This window comes from Anomalospiza imberbis, chromosome 5 (genome assembly GCF_031753505.1).
Source record: "Anomalospiza imberbis isolate Cuckoo-Finch-1a 21T00152 chromosome 5, ASM3175350v1, whole genome shotgun sequence".
In the NCBI taxonomy this organism is placed as follows: domain Eukaryota; kingdom Metazoa; phylum Chordata; class Aves; order Passeriformes; family Viduidae; genus Anomalospiza; species Anomalospiza imberbis.
In genome coordinates this window covers 43,982,027-43,999,963 of record NC_089685.1, presented here as the reverse complement: position 1 = coordinate 43,999,963, position 17,937 = coordinate 43,982,027, and the positions used below count along the sequence as shown (strand labels likewise).

The 17,937-nt window shown below is 38.7% G+C and overlaps 1 protein-coding gene across 5 annotated transcripts in view; it reads left to right on the top strand.

The window, feature by feature from the left end:
- The window catches only part of NR2C1 (nuclear receptor subfamily 2 group C member 1), a 46,878-nt gene that overhangs the window by 2,111 nt on the left and 26,830 nt on the right, over positions 1–17,937 (top strand). For 2 of the 5 annotated variants that reach the window (XM_068190404.1, XM_068190408.1), the window contains exons 2-4: positions 8,305–8,361; positions 11,263–11,338; positions 15,806–15,913. In XM_068190404.1, the coding sequence (XP_068046505.1) occupies positions 11,285–11,338; positions 15,806–15,913 (162 nt within the window). In that variant the 5' untranslated portion in view covers positions 8,305–8,361; positions 11,263–11,284. Of the gene's footprint in view, positions 1–8,304; positions 8,362–11,262; positions 11,339–15,805; positions 15,914–17,937 lie in introns of those variants that run through there. The other 3 variants (XM_068190407.1, XM_068190409.1, XM_068190405.1) reach the window with 2 other exon arrangements.

The window sequence follows — 17,937 nt, the reverse complement described above, 5'->3', positions numbered from 1 at the left end:
AACATGTGTAACTCTGAAGCTGACATTGTTTTGTGGGAAAAGAGGTTGAACCAGATGGCCTCCAAAAGTACCTTTCAACATTAATTATTTCATGATTGTATTGTTATTAAAGGTCAGGGGGAGCAGACAGGTGTGCAAGGAACTAAAACCAAAGAAAACCCCACTGATTTTGTAGCATGCAGTTATATAGCTCACCTGTGAAATACAACTACAGAATGCTTATAGCTAATGTAGTAGTCCAGTGAAAACTGACTTTGATCCATAATGTGATATCTCATATTTACAGTAGTAAGATGAGTTTGTTCCCTATGCTTATACTTATGCTTTTTGCTTTAATTTATTGTGTGCTTATTATATTATGTACTTAAAGTTTGTGAATATGATGGAGTTTCCTTGGAGTTTGTGAAGGAAAGCAGTCTCCCTAAAGAAAGTAATTTGTCTAATGTTTGGGTCAAAAAAACCTGAAAAAAAGCAGTACCTCTTGCTTAAAAGAGGAGTTTAACTGTATGTAAGGACTAGAACAGTGTTGCATCTTAACTTGTCTGTGTTTGTTCTGCTGGTGGACGAAGTGTGGCTCTCAGCTGGCAGGTGCTGCAGCTGGTACTGCAGGGTGTGTGTGTCTGTCCTGCTTCAGCAGCCATCCTGGCTTTAGCACTTCTAATAGTAACCTTTGGTAACCTGAGTTGTTTTGGCTGATGGAGATCAGGGAGCCCTCAGGCCTGAGGTGGGTTTAACATCCCCTGTGAAGAAGCAGTAATCTGCTGGGGAGGGTTACCTACAGGCTCTGGCTGGCACAGGTCTCTGCTTTTTGTCACACGCAGGCTGCAGTGTGCAACCAACAGTGACCATCAGGGGGAACTAACCTGTACCTGCATTACTTTCTGGCAAAGTTTTTGTTGGTGTTTTTTTTTTTTTTTTTTTTCCCTCTGTGGTGTTTCAAGCTGCTTTTAGCACTTTCAGCTTGTGCTTCTACATTACTGGGATAAAGTAACCTGCTGCAAAACAGAATTATATCAGTAGAATTTTATGGATAAAACTGCAAAGGTACAGTTAATTAAATTCTTACTCTTGTGTCCAATTAAGAATCATGTTGACACATTGTCCTGCTAAGACTTCAAAGGAAACACATTACCACACTAAATAGGGTAGTTCTCATACCACAAAGTTACTGTTAAATTATAAACAGCAACCTCAAGTTATTTGGAATGAAATAACCATTTATGAGAGCTAATATGACAATAGCAGAAGGTTTGGCTTTAGTTTCAGAGTGCCTTTCACATGTTTATAGAAATTGAAAAAATCCCAAACCAAACAAAAATTCACAAACACACACCCAGACCCTCTTAACAAAATCTAATGCTGTGTAGTTGATAACAAAGGAAGAAAACAGGGAATCACAAAATTGCTTGGGTTGGAAGGGAGGATAAAGATCATCTAGTTCCAACCACCCTGCCATGAGCAGGGATGCCATGCTCTACATTAGTTTGCTCAGAGCCCCATCAAACCTGGCCTTGATTGTTTCCAGGGATGGGGCATTCACAGCTTCTCTGGACAACCTGTTCCAGTCCCTCAAAACCCTCACAGTAAATAATTTCTTAATATCTAATCTAAACCTGCTCTCTTTCAGTTTGAAGTGATTTCCCCTTGTCCTGTCACTACATACCCTTGTAAGAAGTCCCTCTCCATCTTTCTTGTAGGCTGACTTCAGCTGCAATTGGGTCACCCCAAGCCTTCTCTTTTCCAAGCTGAACAATTCCAATTCTCTCAGCCTTTCCTCATAGGAGAGGTGTGCCATCCCTCTCATCATCTTGGTGGCCTCCTCTGGACTCTATCCAAGAGCTCCATGTCCTTCCTGTGCTGGGACCCCAGAGCTGGATGCAGCACTGCAGGTGGGGTCTCACAGGAGCAGAGCAGAGGGGCAGAATCCCCTCCCACAACTTGCTGGCCACGTGTTTTTGGATGCAGCCACAGGACATGTTTAGTTTTCTGGGCTGCCAGTCCACAGTGTTGTGTCTCTCATTCAAGAAAGCCCTCAAGTCCTTGGCAGGGCTGCTCTTGATCAGTTCTTCCCCCAGAACATTTTACATGGGACAGTATCAGCAGTGATTTACTGGAAGGACATGTGAGAAACTCAGTTTTGTTTTATGAGGGTTTTGCTTCTTTGTTTGGGTTTTTGTTTTGTTTTTCCTTTTAATTTGAAGGAAGCTTCCATGGATATGCAGATGTGCAAGTTTGTAAGGGTTGTGATATTAGTAGTATTGTTGGAGAAGTTTGCTGATTTCTGTAGAGTATCTTCATGTATCAACTACCTCATCTGTAGCAGTAGTTCAGTGAATACTCCAAATGGTCATCTTGCATAACACCAGAATGGGCAATTTGGCATGATGGATAAGCTGGTGTAACATTGTGGGCTTTTTTCCAAAAATAAGTGGTCTTGATCCTGCTTCTACTTGCTTTTCCTGTGTTGTGTGTAACAATTGTTAGGTGCAGGCCAAATAAAGTCAGAAGATGAGTTTACAGCTATACAACCATGAAGTCAAATGCAGAGTGGAACAAAGCCAGCAGTGGGGCTACCTCATGAAATACTGTAATTGCACCATAGAGAATGCATTGCCTCCAAGTGTTTGGAAAGAAGGGTTTGCCCTTGCTGTGCTCTCTTAGGGTGATCTTTCTGTGGCAGCTGGAATGGACCTGGTTGAACCTAATCTGGTGAATGGGGAAGTCTTCAGTCAGATGAGTGTCCTGGTTCATGGTGCAGCTTTAGCTCTGGTGCAGGGAATCAGTTTGGGGTTTTTTTTTCTCATTTTTTCCTGGTGCAGGCTATGGCTGACAGTACACAGGGCAGGTTGATCTGATTAAGTGGCTGTCTCCTTACCTAGCTCTGGCATGTAGCCAGTGCTCCTGTGAGTAGACTCCCCTTGCAGACAGCCCTTGCTTTTCCTCCTCCTTTTCCCAGTTGGCTGTGGGACTAGTGAGCTGAATCAGCTCACCTGTAGCTGATGGGGCAGGTTCTAGAGATACCATGATAAAAGAAGCAGAAGCCAAGGCCTAAAAGTGGGACTGTCCCTTTGGTGGCCCAAACTATAAAAATGACTTGTTAGTCACCTGAAAATTTATCCTAGTGATTCTGTTTTCTCATGTTTCCTCCCACTGTAGCACTTGCTTACAAGTAAAAGTAGTGAGAGCACTGATTTTAAATTAATTGCACAGGCATGCCTACAAATGCATGTCTTTCTGTATCGCTCTGTGAATTATAATTACTCCCTTATGCTTTTGCAAGCATCTCATTTTCCCTTGTTTGCCTGCAGGGTCAGCTGCTTCAGTTTTGTGTTGTTACTTATCCCTTATATATGCACTGTCTAATCTTGATCTCATGCGAATTTAAAAAACAGTATTTAACTGGGTGTCAAGGGTCACATCAGTATTCCTCAGTTCATAATAAAGAGAATCTTAGTCCTTTAAATCTGCCTACTGTTCTACCCTCTTGAACAGTGTGGTTTATGCAACAATAATCCAGGAGTAGCTCATTTAGCTTGCTGTGTTAATTGAGCTATTTCTGTATGAAGAAGCACTGAGCACAGTAGCAACATTTATTTCACAAATGTGTTTGAATTCCTTGGCTTAATTTATTACCTGTAAAGCATTGCAGAAAACTGCTCTAACATGTAAAGAAATCTTGGGGAGTTCTTTAACTTATTTAAGCACTAACTCAGACATGTTTAATCATAGAGGGATCATTAAGTGCATTCTATTTTATGTGTAGGAGTTTATTAAACAACTTTGGCACAGGCTCTGCTGAATTCTTAATTAGTATCTGATTAGTTTGCTAATGGAAATGAGGACTAGTTACCATTTTAAGGTGCAGAGTACCTGTAAGCTCAATGTCATGACCTGAGCTAAAATCCTTAGTTGACTTTGAGGTATTTTGAAATCATTCAGTACTGAAGCAGTATGACTACAGAAAGAGATTGTTTCCTCTTCTTTTGCAGTTAGTTTTCTGTTATATTGACTTCTTGAGCTTTCTGTTGACCTTCTTGTATTTGTCTTTACTGTGTGTCGTGGTTTAACCCCAGGCAGCCACTTGCTCGCTCCCCCACCAGTGGGACCGGGGAGAGAATTGGAAGGGTAAAAGCTGGAAAACTCGAGAGTTGAGATAAGGACAGTTCAATAAGGAAAGAAAAGCAAAACAAGGAGTAATTCGCTGTAGCCAGTTGACAGGCAGGTGTTCAGCCATCTCCAGGGCATATCCGATACGATGGCAGGGCCCTGTCATGTGTAATGGCTACTTGGGGAGACAAATGCCATCACTCCGTCTCCTTCTTTCTCTTTCCATTTTTATATACTGAGCATGATGTCATATGGTAGAGACTATACCTTTGGTCACCTGTCCTGGCTGTATCTGCCACCCATCTCCCATGTACCTCCAACTTCCTCACCAGTATGGCAGCATAAAAAGCAGAAAAGGTCTTGGCTGTATGTAAGCACTGCTCAGAAATAACAAAAACATCTCTGTATTATCAGCCCTGTGTTCATGACAAATCCAAAACACAGCCCCATACCAGCTACTGCAAAGACAGTCAACTTTCCCCTAGCCAAAACCAGCACACTGATAAAAGATCAAAAAGTAAAGTTCACAGTAACTTCTGCAGTCATAACTAGTTAATGTACTCGTACCCCTGAAGTATCTAGAACATACTTATGTAACTTCATTAGTTTAACAGGTTGATTTCATCTAGGAAAGACCCCTGTATTAAGACACATTCCATACATAGTAATTAGAAGAATCATTATTCATTCCATACATACAGAGTCAAACTGGTTTAACAGTGCCAGCAGGGTAAATTAAACGACTAAAATTTTACAAACATTGTTTTTGTTCCAGTAAAATTGGTCAGGGGTATGTGGTACTTTTTTCCAAAGTAAACTGAAGATCTTTAGATTGGAGAGAATTTTCTCATGTTGTGTCTTCATGCTGATGTGGATTGTTCTTACTCACTTAAAGGACATTACATCAGAATCAAGGCACTTGATAGTGGGCCAGCTATTCCAACAGTGTAATATAATAAAATGAGAGATGTTGTCTTCTGTATCAAATTGAGCATCAAAAGATAAAGACATATACTTCCTGGTACTACTTTTAAAGTCCTTAGTCTACATTGGGTATAATACTTAAAAATACTATTAATAGGAGCCTCCTACTAGGACAATTAAAGTTGTGTAACTTTTGTCCCTGGAGAAGGTTAAGTTAAATGGTGATGTCTTCTGGGTATAACTAAACTGTAGTATTGGAGATGTTAGTGCTTCTGACTACCAGCCCTCAAAATTGCTGTCTACTCTCATGGGAGTATTTCCTGACCTGTTGAAGTACACCTGAAATACTTTAAAAAGTAAGTATTTCATAAGTTATTTTGACGAAAGCATTGAGAAAACTCTGGCATATAAAAGCTGAGGAAGAAGTAGAGAGGAGGGGTTTAATTGGTGCAAGCTAATAAAAGTCTTCCGCTGCTATGGTGGCCTGCAGAGTGCTTATCTTAAGTAGCAATGGAACACCATTGGACTTGATGATGCCAGATTCACCACCACCCTGTTTGTACTAACTGATGATAGTGATGCATTTAAAGATAATTCTGAGTCTTGTCAGGAAGGCTCACTAACTCATTTACTAGGGACATAAACTAACAATATGTAACTTACAGACAAAAATATTTTGGTACCATTTTAAGTCTGAAGATTGAACAGAAAAGCAATAAATGCATTTTAATGCATTTAAGAGGAAGTCTAATGCCTGCCTTCTGTCAAAATATCTGCTTTTAGATGCTGCTTCTAGTGAATGGGGGGATTGAGCTTTTGTAAGGAAAAGAGATGGATATGTAATTCTGTTTATTATTTTTTCAAATGTTTTTGAAACAGCTTCATTTTTTTATTTATGTGGCAAGTAATGCTGTCAAACACTCAAGGAATAAATTTGAAAACAAGTGCAGTGATCATCCTTGTAAAGCTGGTCTAAGCAGTCAAACTACAGATGCTGATACTTGTGTTACTCTGTACCTAGAGCAACAGAAGCAAAACATTTCTATGCTGTGTATCTTCTGAAAAGAGGATTTTCCCCTATTCCTAGAAATAAGAAAATACACAAAGGGATCATCACAAACTAAGGGAATACAGGGCTGCCAAATTAGAATGTATTGTACATTTGCAGAGGCAGTGGTCTAATCATATTGACAGTCTTAATGTTGTTAATTTGACATAGTTGTCAGCAACACATCTTCTTAAAGGAAAATTTTAGAAAGGTTATGTTTGTTCTGTAGTTTTACAGTGTGTCACATTGTAATGGTAGATCTGCAGAAAGTTGTAGAAGGAAGTAAGAGGTTAAGAAGAGCTTAAGCTGTGACAGTGTCAGTGGCTAAATGGCTGTGGGACAAAGCACTTCTTACCACTTCATTTTTCAGAAATTTAGTGGTAAAAGTACAGGCCAGGATCTTAGTCTGATGTGAAAAAGGGAAACCAGTAGAGCAATTGACTAATACTTGTTATAAGTGGCTATAGGCTTGCTAGTTGAAACAGCAGCAGTTGAAAATAGTTTTTGCAGGAGTATTCAAAGTGAGATATAAATGAGGTAAAAATTATTTGGGCAATGTTTGTAAACACAACATAATACTTGTGTGTTGGCAGGAGCCTTGGCTCTCCTCTCTCTCTTGTAGTCATAACTAATATTATTACAGTTCTTTTAACTCTTGGACAATATAAAGCAGATCCTAAAAGTCTGTGCAGTTTTTTTTATGTTGTGGTCTCTGATCTTGTAGAATTCCAGGTTTTCTCCTTTCAGTGTTTTAGATAACTTTGGAAAGGAGGTAAAAATGTGATTATCAGTCTTAAACATCTGAATAAAATTTGGTTTATTGTCATTTGTCTCATTCATTTTGGAAGAAGAGAGTATTCTAAGGAAAAACTGTAAATTAATTGACACCATCTCATTCTTTCCTATACTAGCAATAAACATTTCTCATACATGGGCTGGCGTGTCCTTTGGATGTGTGTGGCATGGTTTTGACAAGCATGGAAAACAGCATTGCTGAAAGCAAGAAGAGTCACATTAGATGAGAACACCTTGTTATTGAAGATCAAAACTCAAACTGATGATACTTAGAATCATTAAGGTTGAAAAAAGATTGAATTCAACTGTTAACCCAGCACCCCTGTAGTTGCCACTAAGTCTGGTGCTGTACACTTCCATGGATGGCAATTCCACCACTTCCCTGGGCAGTCTGTGCCAATGCCTGACTACTCTTTCAGTGAAGAAATTTTTCCTGGTATCTAGTCTAAATCTCCTCTGGTACAACTTCATTCCTTTCAGGTGCTTGTAGAGATCAGTAAGCTTCTGCTGTGCCTCCTTTTCTCCAGGCTGAACACCCCCACCCCCTTCAGCCACTCCTCAGCCAATTAAGCTCCAGCTCTGTTGCCCTTCTCTGGACTGCCTCCAGCACCTCAGAGTCTTTCTTACAGTGAGGGGCCCAGAACTGGACACAGCATTTGAGGTGTGACCTCACCAGTGCAGAGTACAGGGGGATGGTCACAGCCCTGGTCCTGCTGGCCACACTTGCTGATCCAGGCCAGAATGCCATTGGCCTTCTTGGCCACCCGGGCACACGCTGGCTTGTATTAAGCCACTGTTGACCAGCACCCCCAGGCCTCAGCCCATTGATCCAGCGTGTCCAGATCCCTCTGCAGAGCCTTCCTACCCTCCAGCAGGTCAGCACTCCTGCCCAGCTTAGTGTGATCTGCCAACTTAGCAAGGATGCCCTGGATCCCCTTATCCGGATCATTGATAAAGATGCTAGAGAGAGCTGATCCCAGTACTGAGCCTTGGGGAACACCACTGGTGATTGACCACCAGGTGGATGTAGCTCCACTTACCACCACTCTGGGCCCAGCCAGGTTCTACCCAGGGAGCTCTGTTAAGCTATGAGCTGCCGGTTTGTCCAGGAGAATGCTGGGGGAGATGGTATCAGAAGCTTTGCTAAGCTCTGGGTAGGCAACATCCATGGCCTTTCCTTCATCCCCCTAGTAATTTTATTTGCTGGAAAATGAAGGTTATAAGGTGTTTATGGAACATTTCTGAATTTCAGCTAGCTTTGAATTTAGAATATATTATTTCATGTGAAACAATTCAGCTACTGAGAATGTTGGCCAGAGTAACTCAGGAAAATAAGCTTCTAAAAACAAAAAATGTGCTGAATTTTAGAATTTACATAATAGAAGAAAAACAGCTGAAGCGTTTTTTTTTTTCTGCTTGATTCCTTGGAGGGATGTCTAAAGAGTCATTAAGCATACCTGATGTGAAGTCTAACACAGATACCCTAGGTAAGCAAAATAAGAACTACAAAACCTTTTACAGCGGTCCCAAAGTCAGCTGAGAATTTGTAGATAGTTCTCCTTGACCTGTCCTGCTCCCCTGTCCCCAGAGCAAGATGAACAGCTTAACACATAGCTGCTCCTGAGAGGGGGGACCTTGCTTCTCGCTCAGGTGGCTGTGGGCTTGTCTGACTCCAGAGTGACCTGCATCAGCCAGCTGGCTGGGCCAAAAGCAATGGGTACAGTTTCATGGTGCAGTTCAACTGAATTGTCTGTTTCCCACCAATATCAATGGAATGGAGGTTTGCCTTCTTACATCTTCCTTCTTTTCCTCCCTCTCTTGACTTATAACAACATATTCTCCCTTCTGGCTGTGATAGAATGAATCTGACTGCAAAAGAAATCAAGTTCATTGTGCTTACCTAGATGATGTTTGGTGAATTTCTGCCAGCTGAGTTTTCTCTCCTTTTAGCGAGTTGAATTTTCCTACTGTGCTTTTCCTACCACCTTCCTGGGAATGAGCTGTAAATTCTGTTCAAACTGCTTTTGAAATTACTCCTTGACTGTGCAAGTAAAAAAGAAGTTTCTGCCAGTTCAGTTGCTTGAATTGATTTCTCAGGCATTATGTGTATGCCACCGCATGAAGAGATGAAATTATAAACCAAAAATGGAAAATGGGATAGGAACGCCATTTTCAGCTCTCCATATCTGTAGTTGATCTGCAACATGAAACGCTGTGTAAAAGTTTATACTTGAATTATTGAAGCTGATTTTTTTTCGCTGTTATATATGCTCTTCAGAGCAAAGTTACGTAGTTTATTGGAGGTGATTTCAATTAATATATTTTAGTACAGAGTACTGCTGTTACAAATACTGCTTTTGTCAGTGCCCTTTGGTTTAGGGATCACTGAGTTAAATAAAGCAACAACACACAAAAGAACCTACTTCTGCGTGTTTATGCAAATTGAAAGTGCCAGTGTCAAAATATAAAACACCATGTGAGTAATATATAAATTCTTGTTGATAATAGTGAGCACATTCCTTTTCCAATTTGTGCATACTTCACATGCTCAAACTCAGATGATTTGTGTAGCTTTGACGGCTGGTTCTGCATCCCTAAGTTGAACCACTTTGTGCTTGTTCCAGACATCATGAAGAGGTAGAACAGGTTCAACCTTTTCTCCAGGTACCTCTTCATCATAAGAGTTCAGTCTTGTTTGTGTACTTGATGTCCTATGTTCATGCAAGTGTAGTTCAAATGAGTCTCTTTTAGATAAATTTCAAAAATTCTCTGTTAGGTTTATCCCTCTCTGAGAGCCAGTTTCCCTACAACTGGTGCATCATAATTGAATACATATGTATTCCTTCACAGCTTTACTCCAAGGTGAAACATGTCAGTTCAAATCACTTTCAGTCTTCAAGCTAAGTTGTTTTACTTAGCTCACATCTTGACTGTGGGGGCAGTCTCATCTGACCTAGGAGAACTAACCAGCTGGTGCAAATTAATACCTCAAAGTGATTTCTTTATTTTGTAATGAAGTAGCACTCATTTCTGGCACTCTATATGTCAACAGTACACTATTTTATTGCTAGCATTTTATTTAAAAGATGAAAACATTGATAAGACACATTGCCTGCCTTGAAAATTCCAAGCGCTCTTTAAATAGTGATTGTGCTTCAGCTCACTTGGATGCAGAAGTGGGCTAATAGAGTGCTACTGCAAGGATGCTGACACCTAGATCTTCCTAGGAGATAATGCTTTTCAGCATAAGCTTCAGTATCATATCTCTATATGCATGCCTGTTATCTTTTGTCCTAATTTAACTAATAGTGCAGCATGCTAGTGAGTGATTAAGAATGGTCTACAATGCACAAATGTTTCTGTATTTCCCCTTTCACACATTAATTAGGCTTTAGTATACCATTGGGCACACCTCCAAGGCCTGCAGTTCTTGCTCTAGTCAAAAAATATTTTTCTTTCCAATTTTAAGGGCAGAACTAGCTTGAGTTAAATTTGAGTTAAAAGTGAGTTAAATTTTTTATTTGCATGGCTCACTGGGGAGGTTTCGAGTTTCATTGAGGAGGAGTTAATTCCTAGGAGTTCCAGAAAAGTTAAAGAATGAAAACCAGTATTAATGTAAGAGTAGTGTCTTTGTTCATATAAGACATAGGTATTGCAGTGTTTTTGATTTGCTTTTGTCAGTAAAATTGTTTATACAATGCTTTATAATTTGTGAATGTTCCTTTTAAGTACTGCCTAGTGAATATTTGAATATCAATAATATAATATATGCCTTGCCAAATAAACAAGACATACATCTGAATCCTTTCTACTGCATTAATGTAGCAGTGTCTGTTAAAGCCCACAAAATTCTTCTTATGAAGATTTGGGCTCATGCTGTAACCACAGGATTGATAACGAAACAGCATCTTTTTTTTAAAACACTTATCTTCTGTGTCCCAAGTACTGCCTCCTGTTACTTACAAAATTGACCTTCAGACACTCCTGTTAATACTAAAAAATCTGTAATAGTTCAGAAGTTAGATTTGCCCCTCTAGATTTGCATTAACAAAAATTGTCTGTGTTCCAGATCTTTAAGATGTTAAATATGTACCTGCTCATGTCATGCTCAGTAATAGATTTCTGTTCTCACAGTGATTTTACTATATTGTTGCTTGTTGGAAAAGAAGGAAGAGGAAAAATAGGAAGTCTCTGTGTGAGTTATTTACATAAAAGAATACAAAGTTTTCAAATAGCAAATTATTTTTATAGTATAAGCAAACTTTAAATTCTGCCGGGCTGTCATCTTCATAAAACTGTGAGCTCACTTATGTGAGCTATATTTTCCCCAGAATATTTTTATTTTTGAAACTACAGATGTTAAGCATCTTCTTTCCTTTCTTTGACAGGAAATTCTGGTGATTAAAGATCATGGCAACCATAGAGGAACTGGCCCATCAAATTTTTGAACAGCAAATGGGAGAGGTACATACATTTTGAGTCCTATTTAAGAGAAATTGAATAATAAAATGCACAGACTGATATGTAAAAACCAAAATCACAAAAGAAAATTTTTGGTACAGACAAGGCTTCTGGACACTTCCCTCAGAAGGCAGAAGAGCCTATGTCCATTTTAAAGTTACGCTGTGAAGCCTTTTTTGCCAAAGCTCGCCCCACAGAAATTAAGAACAATCTAGCAGTGTTTCCAGTTAAGTCGCTAGCTTTTCAGCTTGCTGTCTGAGCCTGTAGTGGTTTTCAGAGAGCCATCTGGTTGTGTAATTGCTTTACTCACTTCTAGTTTAAAAAGTCAGGACACAGCTTTTACTTTACAACTATGCGATTACTTCATTTGTCATTTATGTTTTCACTAGCAAAGTTTTGCCATGTTCTTCACTTTCAAATATATGTGCTTTCTATGTGTCAAAAGATTGAGCTCTTGTTTCTGCAGATTTCTAGTTTTGGTTCTGTGTGACATGTGTGCAGAATCTGTGTGCTGCAGCCAGAGAACTGCCAGAGATGCACAGGTAGTTTGAGAGTGTGGATATGAGTTTCAGCATAGCATAGACTATTTAAAATTAGCACCTCTATAAATTAGATAGAGGCAGTAGTTTATTTATCTTAAATAAATGTTATTTTTTAGCTTGAAATATCCACTCTTGGATTTTTGTCTAGACATAGACCGACTTCTCAAGTAATTTTATTTCCTCTCAGCATTGATTGCAGATGGAAAAGTTGGAGTGGAGGATGGGATGGTTAATTCTACTCTGAATAAATTCTCACAGCTTTTATTTTGGTACCATCTGAGTGTTGCAAGGGCTATCTCATAAGGACATAAGTGGTTTATGGGATGTATGATGTTTGCTTGTTATTGCTTGTCCTCTTTATTAGGTGAGAATGCATATTTAATGCAGTTTTGTTTTGGGACTGTAATTCTTTGTTAAGGTCTAAATAGGGCTGTATTTCCTGTTTAAATTTATTTCTTTTTGACAGTACAAGGCTAGTCAAAGCTAGCTGAAATGTACATTCCACTCAGAGGATGGTGTGATGAGGGTTTTTAGCCTCTGGGGGTTGTTTCTCACTTTCATTATGTGATTCCAGGAGACGCTGAGCTGACTTAGTATCTCAGTACCATGGGAGAGAGATGGTCCTTTTTCTGTTTCTTTCCTTATTAATTTCCCCACCAACAGTGAGCTAATAACCCAGCCAAAACAAGTGGAAGGTTTTCTGCTGGGTTAGCATAGAGTAGGGTCTGAGAAGACTCCAATGACTGCCAAAGCCAGCACAAAGAAGATGGCTGGTAGCCAAAGGAAGGCAGGCGAGAAAACAGGGAGAGTGAAAGTGCAGTGCTACAGAGAGCTGTAGCTGTTCTTGTTCATGGTGAAATCGCAGCTCTGCAGTTTTCATGGCTGTTGTTTTGTCAGCAGTGTAGATCGGGATTTGTCCTTTAGCAAGGTTTTACTGTGTCTGAGATAGTCACACCACATCTGGCAGCAGTGCAGCTTAACTATTCCTCAGTCCTCACTTAGCCACTTATTCTCACGCTATGCTAGTCTTGCTCATGTAAGCTCTGTGTGTCATCATGCTGTGGACAAAACTAGGAAAAAAAATTAATGACAGCATAGGGGAGGAAGGTCATCTCCCTGCTGGTTGTGATCAGTGTCCTTATTTCGCACAAGTTGTGGCCCAGCCAGGCGCAGGGTTGGAAGGACTGAAAAGCATCCCTGAGGGCAGAGTAAGCTGGGATTCCTTAAGCCAAAATTGTTGTCAAAGGTGCATGCCATGCACGAATATGCTGCCTGAAAGGTGGAATCAGCAAGGAAAGCAGTCTCACAGGGGCCTCCCTGCAATAACTTACATTCCTTCCTACCTACAGGCTGTAATTGCTTGGTGGCATTCCTAATCACTGAAAAATCAGAGTTTAGAATCTAGAGAGCTTCAACAGTATTTTTGCTAGCATTTATAATACTCTTGAATATTGAAGTAGTTTTCATTGAATTTACAAGAAAAATTTACAAGAGTAGAACCTGAATGGAAAAAGTGTTCCAATATTTAGGAGAATGGAAATGCTTGTGTCTCATTCGAATAATGGTCAGAAGTCTTTTGTACATAGATTTTGATTGTTTTATAATATTAATTGTTGTTCATGAAGCATTTTAAATCACAAAATTACCACAACAATGTTACAATGGTGTTCACAAACATTCTTTTCTTAATTTAGGGCTTTTTGCATGAAAGCAAAACATTGAAACAAAATATAACCACATCTGTATGGGGCATTGTGCAGTGATTCTCATTGCTCAGATTCTGCCATCTGCTAGTCATCTTTTGCTCAGTGCAAGATAATTCCTGTTTCTATATCAAGACCACATTTCTTGAATCATGTAGCGAAGCTACCTGCCAAGAGCATTATTTCTTTAATCTCTGGCTGGGTACACTAAGTATATGGTGGTTAATTTCCACAGTCCTGCCAGTTTACTGTAACAGAGGAAAGCTACATCCTTGTTGAAACAGTCTGTCGCACACATAAAAAGTACAATTTTTTAACAAATTTTGCAGTTACTCTTGCCAATATTAACTGCAATAAAAAAACTTTGTATTCTGCATAGAAGTAAAACTCTCAAGCTGACGTCTTGTGGGGTTAAAAAGTAGTTGTACCTTACACAACATGTGGATCATGACATTTTAAGTGAGCAAATGTGAAGTAGTTCTATAATATGTAGCTTATTCTGCAAAGCAAAGGTAAATGCACATAAAACTTTAATTGCTTCTGAATCACTACGTGTACCTGTCGATTTGAATGGCTGATGCAGAACTTCAGTGCTTGAAAGTACCTCTCTTGAACTGAAAATGCTGCTGGTTAATGAACAGTTTTTTGTTCTTTACTTAAGCAAAGAAGCAGATTAATTGTTTAAAAGTACTTGTACTCAGAAAAATCAGATCTTTTTAGAAAGTATTGTCTAGAAATTGCTTGGGCAGTAGTTTGACAAGCATTTCTTTTGGTGGTGCTGGCAGTTTAAGTAATCTCCCCAGCAGATTAGCCTCACTCATTTGCTCTGATTCGTCTGCTTCTGAGCATTGTGGAGACTGGATTGAAGGTTTGATCTGTGCTGAGAATAGCCTTTGTTTGCTGGGCTGCTTTTCAGCCTGCACCGGTGTCCTGTTCCAGATCACAGAATGACTAAGCAGCCAGTTTTACCTACCATGCTGAGGGGAGAGGAGCAAGTAGATTATGATACTGCTACCAAAGTAGCACCTTTTTGGGCAAAATTTGAAAATCAACAGGCTGATGGGAGCTTGTACTTCTGCTATAAGGGGAAGTCTTACCCTCCACCCTGTCCCTCTCTCATATTGACCTAGAGCTGCATGTTCTGGCCTGCTTTCATCTGCTGGTACTAGCATTTAGATGATGGTATGGTTGCAAAATCAGGAAGCTGATCCAGGAGGAACAAAAAGCCTCACAAACTGTTATGAAACAGTACCTTTACTCCAATATGCATATATATTCTCTATATTAATTGGGAGGGGCAGAGGAGTATTTGTATAATGGTGTAAATACTGGGAAGTATTGGTAATACAGATTTGCAGGATGTTGCAGGCAGTTTTGTGAATAGCAAAAAGGTTTCAGAGTTACCTGGGAATTTAAGACAAAAATTTCAATTTGAAGGTGTCTGTAAACTCTGTGAAGACAAATTCTCTTTGTACTGCAAAAAATCTGACCTTTCTGATCAAGCCTCTACAAATAGCAGCTGTCCTTAATTTTTTATTGATTGACAGATAATGTAATGAATAATATAATACCTTATACCATATGCCATAGGCTGTAGGCTGTGAAGAATTTTTAAAATACTGATAATTGTTAAAGCACTTCTATGAATTGTGTTTGAGAGCATTCACACAGAGATTTTAATACAAGATACACTCTGCAAACTTCACACAATTCATTAGTTTTCCCTACCTTTGTTAATAGTTCCCCATTATAGAATTATGTAACAGAAAAACAGAATTGAAACTGCCAGTTGCTGTTTCCGTACAAAAAACCCTTCTGTCATTTCAAGTGAGCCAATAAAGTACATTTATTGCAAACATGGCACAACTATGATGATAGGTATTGTGCCTCATGAACATCAACAGTAGTAAATATTCAGTTTGGTTGACATACATGGACTTGTCAAAAATTATTTGCTGTACTTAAAGTGTTTGTAAATTTCACATTGGAAGGTATTTCAAAATGGGTTTAGATCAGAATTTTCTAATTAGAGAAATTAAGGTGTTGAAATAGATTACAAGCATTCACATCTTTTATAGAATAAGAGTGTCAGACTTTCCATGGCCTTGTTCTTGTTCAGAGAAATTGGAAGTTGATGAAACCTGAAGGTTTAATCCATTAAGGTAGTGGATCCATTAAAATAGTGTATCTGTTGTCAGTCCATTGCAATTGTTTCTTCATTCTAGGTTACACGTTCCCAGGACGGTGGTACACAAACACTAATGGATGGGACACCACAACGAATACAGATTGTCCCTGCAGACTCGGGCCTCTCTTTGTCACAACGTATACAGGTATGCTTCATCTGATGCATTTTAAAAGCAGAGATTAACTATTTGCTTCTGCCAGTTTCCACATACATTTTTCTTTTTATTTTCATCATGTTACTTGCTTTAATGTAAATATTCAGCCCCAGATGGCAGAGACCCTTTCTGCATAAATAGCAATAAAACATCATTCCAGTCTTTCCTCTCTTTTTTTCTTTTTTCTTTTTCCCTTGTAAGAATTTTAACATTACAAAAATCCTAACTCGCTGAACAGAAAAATACTTTTTGCAAGTGAAGCTATTCCTTGAAAGTTGAATATTTTATCTATTTGGTAGCTCAACTAAGTTGGAGGATTTCTACATTTTGGAGCAGAAGCAGGGAGGGAAATACTGAATTATATCTTTGAAGTAATGAAAAAGTGCAGAGAAACTTAATGTCTGAGAAGAATACTGATTTTTAGTTGTCCCAACCCATGTTGTATGTGTTGGTATTATAATTGATAACCTGGCCAAGTAATAAGCTCCAGTTGAAGTGAGAGTAGTGAAGTTTTTGGCAAAGTAGGTACTTAAATCAACACAGAAATGTATATAGGGAGACTAGGAACATTTGGGGAATGAAATTTTAAGTTTTATGCCTTAGAAGTCAGTGCAAGTCAGTTTTATTTTTAATTTTAATTGTAGAGAAAAATATCAACTGCAGAATAAATGTAAAAAATATTCTCAGATATATGTTGTTCATACAAAAGCACACATTTAAGTGAGCCAGCTGCAAGTATAATCTTGGCTGCTTTTTCTTGTACCTGCTTCACTCTAAACATTGTCCTCTGTTTTCTCCTGTTTTGGTGCATTATGTTCAAGCTTTCAACCTTCCAAGGCTCTTCACAACCACCCCCTACACATTAAAGGCTTTTTTAGATTTATTACGCCCCAACCCATGCTCTAGTTGTGGTCTCTGTCTTACCAATCCCATAGGTCTTCATTCTTTCACCTACCTCCGCTCCGTTTCTACACTTAGTGTACAGCTGTACTTTTTATTAATTAATTTGTGCTCATCAATTAAACACCATTCTGTCTTCAAAAAGGACAGTAAGCACTTTGCTTGTTGTCTCTTGATGTGTGTGGAACAACACCCAGTCAAAACACTCATCCTTCCTGCAAGAGATGTCTACAAACATATCACTAGTATCAAACTTAGTAATAAAAACTTTGCTCAGAGAAGAATTTATGTGAACAGCAAAGTAGTTTGTAGAAATAAATGTATTTCAGTGAAATGTCCACCATAAATGTTACATGGAATAATTTTGAGTATATCTTTTCAATCAATATTTTTTTCCTTTATCATTGTTAAATGCACCTAATTATCTGAAATAGTGAAATAGAAAATCCTCAGTAGAAAGTTCTTTAAAACATGTTTCATTAGTCACTCTTCTTAGGGAATGCTAGCATTTCTTCTGGGAGAAAAGATGAATGTTACATTTGTTCAACAGGTATTCTGTACAAAATTACACCTGTTATAAACAGGTGTATTAGTTGTCTGTGTTTAGACATTTTCTGTTTTGTAAAATAGGAACACACAGTTACTTAGGTGTTTAATTTATTGAAATGATGTTCAGATGGAAATCAAAACTTGTTAACAAACAAGGCTTAAAAGCAGAAAAGGAAAATACTATCTTCCATTATCGTCAGGGTGCTTAAATGAAAAACTTAAAGGTTGTGTGTTTTTATGCAGTCAATCCTGAATTGATATATTCCTGTTTTATAATATTATTGTTATAGCAATATTGATTTTCAGATTATTGAGAAAGATAATGTGTTGTCACTGATTCGTGGTCAGAAGATAAGTGTTTTTACTCTTCCCTCTGATTATTTTTTTCTCTTACCTTGACATTTAGGTATTGCAAGTTGTTGTACTATGGTGAACTGCTTCACTTTTCAGTGTCCCCATTGCAATGTAGGTGGAGGTTTTCCAGGTGTATGGCAGCTGCAGACAAGAACGTGCTTAATTGTTTAAACTGCTTTCTCTTATGCCTCTGTCAGTTGTCAAATGCTTGT